At 38.8% G+C, this 12,061-nt stretch overlaps 1 protein-coding gene across 1 annotated transcript; it reads right to left on the bottom strand.

The window, feature by feature from the left end:
- Nucleotides 1–6,547: 6,547 nt before the first annotated feature.
- LOC103284792 (zinc finger protein 568-like) lies at nucleotides 6,548–8,790 on the bottom strand. Its single transcript, XM_054711099.1, has 2 exons — nucleotides 8,786–8,790; nucleotides 6,548–7,589 (listed from the first exon to the last, which is right to left on the bottom strand). Exons 1-2 carry the CDS (start codon nucleotides 8,788–8,790, stop codon nucleotides 6,548–6,550), a joined length of 1,047 nt encoding a protein of 348 aa, XP_054567074.1.
- Nucleotides 8,791–12,061: the final 3,271 nt, after the last annotated feature.

The following is a 12,061-nucleotide window of genomic DNA, read 5'->3' as shown; positions in this document are numbered from 1 at the left end:
AATTTTTAAATCTAGAAAATACAGTGATTCATAAGATTAGAAAAAATCACTACTCTCTAGTTTTCTAATGGAATAATGGGTCCAGAAGATAATCAGTAAATATTACAACTATTAAGTGAAATATTTTATAGTGAGAATGCTAGAATAGACTTGGCAAGCTGACCACCTCTGAATCTGTTCATCAATTTTAGCCTCTATAAAAGTGGGACTATCAGACTATTCACCTCCTGAAAGAATGCAATAGGAAGTATGCACCACTACTTATAAAACCTTATTTCCAACATCATGAACTGAAGGAATTAAATCTTTACATCAAATTATTTTAAACCAAGAATTAGTGGAATAGATGAATAAAATAAGTGGCAACACAACCAAGCAGCCAAACAGATCCAGAATGTGTAAAATTCTACAAAATAACCTACTTTCTTCAAATAATGAGTGGCATGAAAAAAAAAAAAAGGAAGGGTAACTGTTAGATTAAAAGACACAAGAAACATATCAACTAAATTTAATGTGTGGGCATTACTTGGACTTATTTTGAACAAAATGTAAAAAGATTTTGGAGACTGGGGGAAATGTGGACATGCACCGAGTTAATTAGATGATATTTAGAAATAATTTTGTTAAGGATGATCATGTCAATGTGGTTAAGAAATATAAGTGCTCCTGTGTGTTAGAGATACATGCTTATATGTTTATGAAATGACTAGAGGCCCAGTGCATGAAAATTCATGCACTGGAGGGGGGGGTCACTCAGCCCGGCCTGCCCCCTCTCACAGTCCAGGAGCCCTCAGGGGCAGGAGGTGACCCGGCTATCAGAGGAAGACGATGCCCCATCACACCTCTGCTGTTGCCACTGCCGGCAGCGCAAGCCTCGGCTGGCCCTGGTTACCTGAGCCTCAGGTGGCCCTGGATGGCTGGGCACCCGCCATCTGAGGCTTGCCTGTGCCTTGGGCCGGCCCTGGGCAGCTGAGGGGCTGAGGGGACTGGGCACCACTATCTTGTGTCAGTGGGCACCACCATCTTTGAGAGCATGGCAGTCAATTAGCATATTCCCTCCTTATTGGCTGTTGGTGCTGCCATCTTTGTGACAGTGTGAGGGTCAATTAGCATATTCCCTCTTTATTAGATAGGATAAGATATCCAGATTTACATTAAAATACTCCAGCAATAGAAAAAGAATGAAAGAGAACTGGAAAGTAGATTGACAAAATGTTGATAATTAATGAAGTGGAATGGTTCATTTATGGGGGTTCATAATAATATTTCTACTGTTTGTTTTTTAAGGTTTTAATAAAAATATTTAATATCAAAACTAAAATTATAGACTACTTAGAAATTATTGTTAATGAAATGCCCGAATATGTAAACTTGTCAGATATCACCAAAGTTCTATTCAGGAAGAAATGAATATCCTACCTAATAAAAGCATAATATGCAAATTGACCGCACCTTCGCTATGCCCAAGCCACACCCAGTAGCCAATCAGGGAGAGTATGCAAATTAACCCAACCAAGATGGAAGTTAACTTGCATACATAGGTGCCCTGAGCAGACCTCTGGTGGAGGTTTTCGGCCTGGTGCCGGAGCAGACCACCTGCAATCAATCGCAGAGAGCTGGGGGTTGCTTCAGTCTGGTGCTTTAGGCTTTAGGCGTGGTAAGAGGCCAAGCCTATGATCAGAGGTGCTGGGGGAAACCCCTTCCCAAGCCTAAAGCCAGGGGTGGAGGCTTTAGACTTGGGGAAGAGCTGGGGGGAACCCCTTCCCAAGCCTAAACCTGGGGCGGAGGCTTTAAGCTTGGGGAGGTGCTAAGCCTGTGATCGGAGGTTCTGGGGGATGGGAGACCCCTTCCCAAGCCTAAAGCTGGGACGGAGGCTTTAGGCTTAGGAAGGGGCCAAGCCTACAATCAGAGGTGCGGGGTGGGGGGTGGGGGGTGTGGAACCCCTTCCCAAGCCTAAAGCCTGGGGCGGAGGCTTTAGGCTTGGGAAAGGGCCGAGCCTGCGATCAGAGGTGCGGGTGGGGAACTCCTTCCCAAGCCTAAAGCCTGGGGCGGATCCCCAGGCCAGTTGGCTGTGAGGACAAGCTGTGACTAAAATGAAAAAGCTGACGTGCAGAAAACACCTCTATAGCATAGGACGTGCTTCAGGGGGCTTTGGTGCTCACTGTGTCTGCTCCTTGAGTGTGTCACTTATGGATGTGTAGAGTTGTATTCTGGTATGATCTGAAGCTGTCCACCAGGTGCACTGGCTCTAAGGCCTTCAGGGAGGGTCAGTCAGCCACTGCCTTGGGCCACTTAGCAGGATGAGATCTGCAAATGATGCTATTTGTATTGGGCTTGGAAGTGCCCAGGTGAGGCCCAGCTGTGAAGCAAAGCAGACTGGTGCTAGTGCCAGGTCTTGTCCTTTTATTAATAGGTTTGGAGCATGCTGGTAACATCTGCAGCTTTTTGAGAGATTTTAGCAAAGTCTGAAGCTTGAACCAGGACAGGACATTCATATTGAAAAACAGCTGCAAACAGCTTGGGTGGGGCTGCAAATTGGATGGGATCTCAGGAAATCATCAGGGCAAACAGTTTAAGCCAGGCTGATGGAGACACAGATATGGACCCTGCCACTCAGCTCTGCAACAGGGGAAGTCCCAGCACAGGAACAATGACCCCTGCAAGCACCCGCATCTGGGATTAAACTGGCCCTAAATTCCTGCCCTGATGCCAGATAATCCAGTTCCAATATGTGTCTGGGTCCCCTAAACCTGCCAATACTGGAGGTCAGAGGGATTGAGTCTGAGTAAGTTTGTGCACTGGCCCTTTAAAAGGAACACCTGAGTCTCTAGCAACCTCTATATCATGCAGCTCCAATCCCCATTGGTTTTTATAGCCTGTAGGTTTGGGACTTCTCTTCCCAGCTCTGGAACCCTGGGCTGGGACCCCTTGCTCCTGACGGGCAGCCTCCTCAGCAACCATCTCCCTCCCAGTTAATAAAAGGGCACACGGGTGTTGGACCAGCCCATTCCATGCCTGTGACCCTCCTGCACAATCTCAATGTGCTTACTTCTTTACTTTTCTAGTTGTAGAACTAGAGAAGTAAAGACGCTTTCAGTGGTTCTAAGTAATGGTTGTTCTATATTTTAGTTGAAATTTTGATGTGGTTATAGGAGTGGTGTGTACTGACACTCACCTACACCACTATCTTGGTTCTCTTTACACATTACACTTTCAAACAATTGGACAGGTCAGGTCACTTTATTCTGGATTAAAAAAATCCTATTGCTTTTCTATTAGACTGCTAGATTTGACTTGGTATTCTAATTAGAATATTCATATACGATGAATACAATATACTATTTTTTATAGCTGATTTGGATTTGGATACTTTCCTTACTCAAATTTGGTCAACGGGTTATGCTAGCCTTGTAACTATGGCTTTGTTATACTGAACACTTAGAAGATTTTATGTGTAAGATTCTCTGGTAATAGAGGAATAACGTGGTGTAGTTCTTTAGTTTTTTTTCTTGATTCTTACTTTATTCAGGAAAATAGTACTTTTCTAGGATTTCAGACAACTGTAAAAAGCTGAATATAGATAGGCACACTGCAAAATACTCTAAACACACATTTCCTATGAATTACCAAATCACAATTGAATGTGCATAGCACAATTTACAATAGCTAAGATTTGGAAACAGCCTAGGTGCCCGTCAGCAGATGACTGGATCAGAAAACTATGGTACATCTACACAATGGAATACTATGCTGCCATAAAAAAAGAAGGAATTCTTACCATTCACAGCAACCTGGATGGAATTGGAGAACATTATGCTAAGTGAAATAAGCCAGTCAATGAAAGAAAAATACCACATGATCTCACTCATTTATGGATAATAAAGAACACTATAAACTGATGAACAAAAAGATAGATACAGAGACAGTAAAGCATCAAACAGACTGTCAAATTACAGCGGGAAGGTTAGGGAGAGGTGGGGGAGATAAGAGATCAACCGAAGGACTTGTATGCATATATATAAGCATAATCAATGGACACAAAACTCCGGGGGGTGAGGGCATGTTTGGGAGTGGGGTGGAGGGGGCGGGCAATGGTAAGATATGTACACATATAATACCTTAATAAAAAAATGAAAAGAAAAAAAAACATAATTGAATGTGCATATACACATATAGGCATATTGTGGTTTGCTTTATTGCATGTTACAGATGTTGCCTTTTTTTTTTACAAATTGAAGGCAAGACTCTCCAAAAGCAAAAGGATCATGACTCACTTTAATTCCATATTCAATATATTGTAGTGCTCTGAAATCATACCTGAAATATGTCCAAGGTATTAATGTTTAAGAAAGTAATGCTTTCCCACAATTTGTTATACTATAAAAAGATTAATATAAACAATGTCCCATCTTACTAAAGTTGAATAAATGTGTGTGTATATATATTTATAAAAATATTTTTTCCTGAGACTCAGATATATTATAAAAAGTTGAGTATAAACTTATAACAGATAGGATGGAGTTTCTTTTTCACACAAGTCTAGGAATAGGGCAGTTCTGAATTGTTTCATCAGCTCAACAATGTTAAGGACAAAGGTAATTCCCACCTATCCCATGCCAATCTGTCTCTTACCCCTCCGGTTGCAAAATGGCCATAATTCCAGATATCACACAGACATATAGACATGCATTCTGTATAAAAGAAGACCATTTCCTGGAAAGAAAACTTAACTGAAGCTCACTTGCAGACTTTTGCTCAATTCTCCTATGGCCAGGACTGGTATACATATGCCAAGATGCAAAGCAAGCAAGGTGAGCAAGCATCTCGCATTTAGACTTAAGTGGGTGGCAGGTAACCCTGGCAAAGGAAGAATAGTTAATACCAATGAATAGGCAACCAACAGTATCAGCCACAATAATATTGTCTTATTCCTTTAAATATCCTCCACTTTTGTAATTATATACCCTCTCTTATTCATGAATTGTTTTTTTCTTTATAGGATAGTGTTTTTTATTTAAAAAAATGTTTTCAAGTTTTTTTCTTTCTTTTGTGGCTCTATACTTACTTTGTTAGAACTTTTCAACATATGAGGGTCAAATGCTTATTCATTCACTCTCTTATTCCTTTGATCAACAATGTTTACTGGGAACCTACCAGGAATAGGGAATGGGCAGTGTACCAAGTATAGGTAAGTGGGAAAGAATCCTGGCCTTAATTTTTCCTGTTTCCTATACATATTGAAAGAAGTAAATTTTCCTCAAGTATTGCATTGCTGTATCCTGCAAATTTCAACATGTAGTCTTCTCTTTGTCATTCATTACTAATGATAATTTGCCTTTTAATATAAAAATATTTAGTTATCTTTTAAATTTCCATATAGAAAAAAATGCATTTAGACTAAGGCTTTGTTATTTTCTAATTATCCAGAACAGAAGCCATATGGTGTGCTCTATGTAATTTTTTTTAATGTCTTAATATATCATCCAGGACTTCACCCTGACCTCAGAGCTACCCACTTTTATTCTACTGGGGTTCTTTACATTATGAATCTTCTGATGGGACAACAATGTAAGGTATGACAAAAGTTTGTTTTTAAATTTTTCTCCAGAAGGAATTACTTACCATTCTTCAATAAAGGCATGAATTAAGATGTTCATATAGTCACTGAACCCCAGAGGCTTTCCTCTTGTATAATCTCCAGTAATACACACTTATGAAAATAAAAATGCTTATTAATAATAAAGGCAACTCTTATCTAGCAGACTCTCAATACAATACAGACACTGTTCTATGGGATATAATGTAATTATTTAATCTTCACAATGCTACTAAAAATATGGTGCTAATATTACCAATTTATAAATGAGAAAACTTAGACATAGTTAAATAATTTGCTCTATAAAATATAAGATATAGTGGTGATGGCAAATAAAGACTAAATATTGGTTAAATCCTTTCCCACTCTGATTCAGTTCAAGTTAATTTTAGAAAATGAGTTTGCAAATCTGAACAAGATTTGGGCAGGGTAAACTAATTTTCTACAATTTTAATATTAATGTAGCCTTCATTAAGTGTCACTATGAGATAAATAACTTGTTAGCTAAAGCAAATTGGTGTCCCATATATATGCCATTTAGATTATAAATCTTTTATTTCCCTAAAGGTTAATGACCCTGATGTTGAGAAAGATTTAAATGATTAATGTCTCTAACATATTTGCTGCCTTCACACTTTCCTTACCTTCATGAAGGTTTTTGCTCTTGCACCAATTGAACTCTGATATCAAATGGATTTTAAAACACAAATAAACGCTTTCAATTCCTAACACTTACAAGGTTTCTCATCAGTAACAAATGCTCGATAAATTCTGGCCCTTAAATAAAGACTTTATATCCACAGTACAAACTCTGTTATTAAATTATTATCCTCAAATGCTTTCCCACATTTCCTTATAATCACAGGGGGTTTTGTTTGTTTCTATTTTACTAATATGAACTTCAGATTACAATTAAATTCTGAACCTTCCCTCATGTCTTCATTCATTCCTTTATGCTGCATGAATTTTTTGATGTTGACTAAGGTGTGAGCCACGAATAAAGGCTTTTCCACATTGCTTACATTCATAAGGTTTCTCACCAGTGTGAATTTTCTGGTGTCGATTAAGTTCTGAGCTGCGACCAAAGGCCTTCCCACATTCCTTACACTCATATGGTTTTTCACCAGTATGACTTCTCTGGTGATGAATAAGTTCTGACCTTCTAATAAAAGCTTTCTCACATTCCTTACATTTATGGGGTCTCTCACCAGTGTGAATTTTTTTATGTCGAATAAGTTCTGTGCTACAAGTAAAGGCCATTCCACATTCCTTACATTTATAGGGTTTCTCACCACTGTGAGCTCTCTGATGTCGAGTAAGTTCTGAGCCACGGCGAAAGGACTTCCCACATTCCTTACATTTATATGGTTTCTCACCAGTATGAACACTCTGATGTCGAATAAGATGTGAATCAGAGATAAAAGCTTTCCCACACTCCTTACATTTATGAGGTTTCTCACCAGTATGAATTCTTTGATGCAGATTCAGTTGTGAGGCACAACTATATGCCTTTCCACATTCTTTACATTCATAGCGTCTTTCACCAGTATGAATTATTTGATGAAGACTAAGCTGTGTATCATAACGAAAAGCTTTGCCACATTCCTTACATTTATGGGGTTTCTCACCTGTATGGATTCTCTGATGTCGAAAAAGGTGTGAGGGACGGGTGAAGGCTTTTCCACATTCCTTACATTCATAGTATTTCTCATCTGTATGAATTCTCTGATGTAAATTAAGTTGTGAGGTAGATGGAAATGCCTTCTCACACTCCTTACATTTATAGGGTTTCTCACCAATATGAATCCTTTGATGTTTTGTAAGTTGTGAGCTAGAATGAAAGGCTTTCCCACATTCTTTACATTTATGAGCTTTCTCACCAGTATTAATGCTCTGAGGTTTAGTAATTTCAGAGTCATGAATAAAGGCACATTTCTCATGTTCATTACTTTTCTTTCTTTCATGAATTCTTTGATGTTTAATCAAGTCTGATCTGCTATTAAAGGCTTTACCATAGTCTCCACATTTAGAGCTTTTTTCCTTATGACTGCTTTCATGTTGGAGGTGGTATGCTTGGTAATTGAAAGCTTCCTTACATTTCTTGCATTCACATTTCACTCCAGTATGAATTATCTGAGGAAGTCTATTGACTGTACACTGAATAGAAGCAGACCTTTCTTCAGAGGTCATTACCACTGGTCTGAAATGTCCATCCTGTTGTTTCTCCAAGTAGCATTTGATTTCACTATTATCTTTGACCCTAGTGCACACTAGGTTAGAACTTATCGGTCTTTTTGTTATCTTTGGTTGCAACGATTTAATTTCATAACTGCCCTCCTTTGGAGACAAATTCTTGGTTTCTCTTCTGGACTCCCAATCTGTAAGATAACAAGAAAATAGGAGGTATTTTTTATTGCAGGAAAAAGGAAAGCTTTTCTAAGGTAGAAATTACAAGCTAAAAATAGCAAATAAATAGCTCTTAAGATTGCTTTGCAATTAAAAAAAAAAAACAAGGGGCAGGGGAAAATGAGAATAGAGAAAATGAGGTGGACTTACAGAAGTAGTAGTTCTTTGGAGAAGTGTCTATTTAGGTCCTTCACCCATTTTTTAAATTGAATTGCCTGTCTTCCTTTTGTTAAGTTGTATGAGTTCTTTATATATTTTGGAAATTAACCTCTTGTCAGATGTATCATTGATATATATGCTCACCCATATAGTGGGATCCCTTTTCATTTTGTTATTGGTTTTTTTTACTGTGCAGAAGCTTTTTATTTTGATGTAGTCCCATTTGTTTACATTTTCCTTTGTTTCCCTTGCCCTAGGAAATGTATTGGCAAACATCTATAATAATAACATCTATGCTAATTAGACTGGACAGCCAAATGACCTTTTGGATGAAGCCAGGGCTATGGGCTGAGGGCAGCTGCCATGGCTGCAAGAGCCGAGCCCCTTGCACGAATTTCGTGCATTGGGCCTCTAGTATTGCTATAAGAGATGTCTGAAATTTTGCTACCTATGGTTTTCTCTAGGATTTTTATGGTTTCAGACTTACATTTAAGTCTTTTATCTATTTTTAGTTTATTTTTGTGTATGGTGTAAGTTGGTGGTCTAGTTTCATTTTTTTTGCATGTACCTGTCCATTTATCCCAAAACATTTATTGAAGAGACTGTCTTTACTCCATTCCTTACTCCATTCCTGTCAAATATTCTCCAAAGAGGACATACAGATTAACCAAAGAAATTATATGCATAACCCATGGACATAGGAGGTGGTAGATCTGGGGGTAGGGTGGAGGGTGTCAATGGGGATAAAAAAGGGACATCTGTAATACTTTCAACAATAAAGATTTTTTTAATTTAAAAAAATGGTTCTTCACCTCTGGTGAGAAGCTGAATCAGCTGAGGAACTTGTAAAATACAATGTCGAGGAACCGTCTAAGATCAACTAAACAAGAATCTAAAGGAGTAGGACATTACAACTAACAGCAAGTCCTCCCATTTCTAGCCTCAAAATATATCCAGATTATGACTACTTCTATCAGTATCTTTACCACCTGTCCAACCATACTAAGATTAAAATCTATAATATTAAAAGTATAATATGCTAATTAGACAGGCTAGCTGAACAACCTTCCAGATGTCATTCCGGATGTCCTTCTGGATGAAGCTGCGGTGGCGGGGGCCAAGGCAGAGACGGTTAGGGGCAATCAGGCAGGCAGGCAGAGGAGGTTAGGGTCGATCAGGCAGGCAGGTGAGTGGTTAGAGGTGATCAGGTAGGCAAGCAAACAGTTAGGGACAATCAGGCAGGCAGGTGAGCAGTTAGGAGCAACAGACAGGCAGGCAGAGTGGTTAGGGGCGATCAGGCAGGCAGGCAGAGGTGGTTAGGGGTGATCAGGCAGGCAAGTGAGCTGTTAGGAGCCATGGGTCCCAGATTGTGAGAGGGTACAAGTTGCGCTGAGCCCCCCCCCCCCCGCAATGCATGAATTTCATGCACCAGGCCTCTAGTACTATCATAATGGGTCTCCCTACTTTCACTGTTGCCTTCCTAATATTTCATGCCCAATACAATAACTAGCGTATCCTTGTTAAGATAAATTATATCATTCTTCTGCTCAAAAACCTCCACTGAATTTCTTCCTCAGGAAGAGTAAAAATAAAAGTTTTTATGTGGTCTACAGTGTCTTCCCTGAATTTTTGCATTACCTCTTTCTGACCTCATTGCCTATCTCCTCCCTTTAGCTGACTCTGCTCTTGCTCTTGACCAATGAGATGTTCTTCAAACTTGCCAAACACACCCCTGCTTCAGAATCTCTGCCTGGAAATATCTTCCCTAAGATATCAATATGACTTATTCAATTACTTCATTCTGACCTCTAATCAAATGGCAACTTATGAGATTACTCTTTATAAAATAGAACCCTCATCACTCTTACTCTATTTTTTATAGTGCACTTTCATCATATGCCATGTAACTATTTACCTGGCATTATTATGAAGATTTTCAAACAATAAAAACAATAAAAAAAAAAATTAGACCATGAACCCCCATATTCCAGACATCAGATGTCAGAAGATGATGTTACTTTAAATATTGGGGAAAACAATCTTATAGTTGAATCTTGTGATGACCCCTCATGCACTAGATAGATGAAGGCCACATCTTCATTACTAGAACCTGAGGTGGGGTAGAAATGAGCTCCTATAGCTCTGAATCCTCAACTTACAAACTGGTACAAGAGTAAAATGAAATTTTATGGGTCAAAACTACTGTAATCTGGATGTCTGTAACACACAACAAAACTATATCTTAACTCATATACTGGCTTCTTGCTGATACTCCATTCACGAAGCCCATTTTCTCTCCAGAGCTTTTGTGCTTATTGTTCTCTCTCCCTTGATCCTCCCTCCCTGCTGCATCTTCAGACATCTCATTTTCTCCCTGCTTTCAGGTCGCCCCTGGCTCCAATATTATTTCTTCAGAGGACCATCCCCAACACAATCCAATATTACAGAATCACCTCTCACCATTCTCTAACTTAAATGAAGTAAGATTTTTTTTTCTTCAAAATGTACTGTTATTTAAATAACATTACATATGTATCTACTTTGTCCATTTTTCCCCACTAGAAGTACAATAAACTCCATGAGACGGGGCCTTTCACTTTTTTCACTGTTGTATAAGCAATAAGAAATTGTTGAATGTTGACCAATAGATAACTCTAAATGCAAAACAGAAGACAGGAGATTGATTTCAGAGTGGGAACCTTGGTAAACTTACTTTTTCCTACAAAAACAATAAAAAGACTGCAAAGAAACAAATAAGCAAACTTGGGGAGATAATTAGGATCTGATATTTTAATTTAAAATTGTGGGGCTATTCCAATTTCCCCTTTCACCAGCTCACTGACACAGCTGCTAGCCGATTTGCAGCCAATGGAGAAGTCTGATCTCTTCTGGAGTCCCATTAAAAGCACCACAATCCATCCCATATTTTTTCAGAACTTATAGCTCTCTGGAAAATAGATTCCCAAGTTGTTGTTACTATTTAATTTGAATCAGGGCTCAACTAGGATGGGAGAGTGGAGGGATGGGAAGTTCTATCCTACAGCATTACTGAAAACAATAGCAAGCAATGGCAACACAGGAGCTAACTAAGGCTCTAATTTCAGTTGGGGCAACCAATAACTAGAGGGGAATCTGGAAGGAAATCTTAAGAACTAGGTGACCACAGAAAACTCTAAAAATGTCCAACAGGTTCCTAGGAATATAAAAAGCCCAACCAGCCCTACCTGGTTTGGCTGTGGATAGAGCGTTGGCCTGCGAACTGAAAGGTCCCAGGTTCAATTCCAGTCAAGGGCACATGCCCTGGTTATAGGCTCAATCCCCAGTGGCGGACTTGCAGGAGGCAGCCGATTCATGATTCTCTCTCATCATGGATGTTTCTACCTCTCTCTCCCTCTTCCTTCCTCTCAGAAATCAATAAAAATATATTTTTTAAAAAGCCCAATCATTCATATTTGCCTAACTTTGAGGTCCTGTGAAATCATAAAGTGCATGCTAAGACTGTAATATAAGTTGCCTAAAGTTTTAAGGTCAGCTTTCTCACATAGATTTCCTTTGCAAAGGGTAGAAGAAATATAGGCAAGGCATTTAAAGAAATCTTCTAAGCAATCATTGACTTATCACCAATTTACAATGACCCATGAGTAACCCCCAGGAAACCAAGCTAAAAAATAAAAACAAGAACTTAAAAAAAAAGCTACTGTAAAACTTAAGAGGCTGCAAACTACAGAGAACAGGCGGGACAAAATTAGCCAAAGAAAACTGCTAAATCAAAGAAACAAAACAACAACTAAAAAAACAAATCAAGGAAACAACAACTAAAGATACCAGACCTGTGACAATACATTATTTAAAATGTCTACATTTGCCAAAAAAGATGAGACATACAAAGATACAGGGAAC

This window comes from Eptesicus fuscus, chromosome 21 (genome assembly GCF_027574615.1).
Source record: "Eptesicus fuscus isolate TK198812 chromosome 21, DD_ASM_mEF_20220401, whole genome shotgun sequence".
Taxonomy (NCBI): domain Eukaryota; kingdom Metazoa; phylum Chordata; class Mammalia; order Chiroptera; family Vespertilionidae; genus Eptesicus; species Eptesicus fuscus.
The sequence above is the reverse complement of the archived record's forward strand: the minus strand, read 5'-3'. Positions and strand labels throughout refer to the sequence as shown.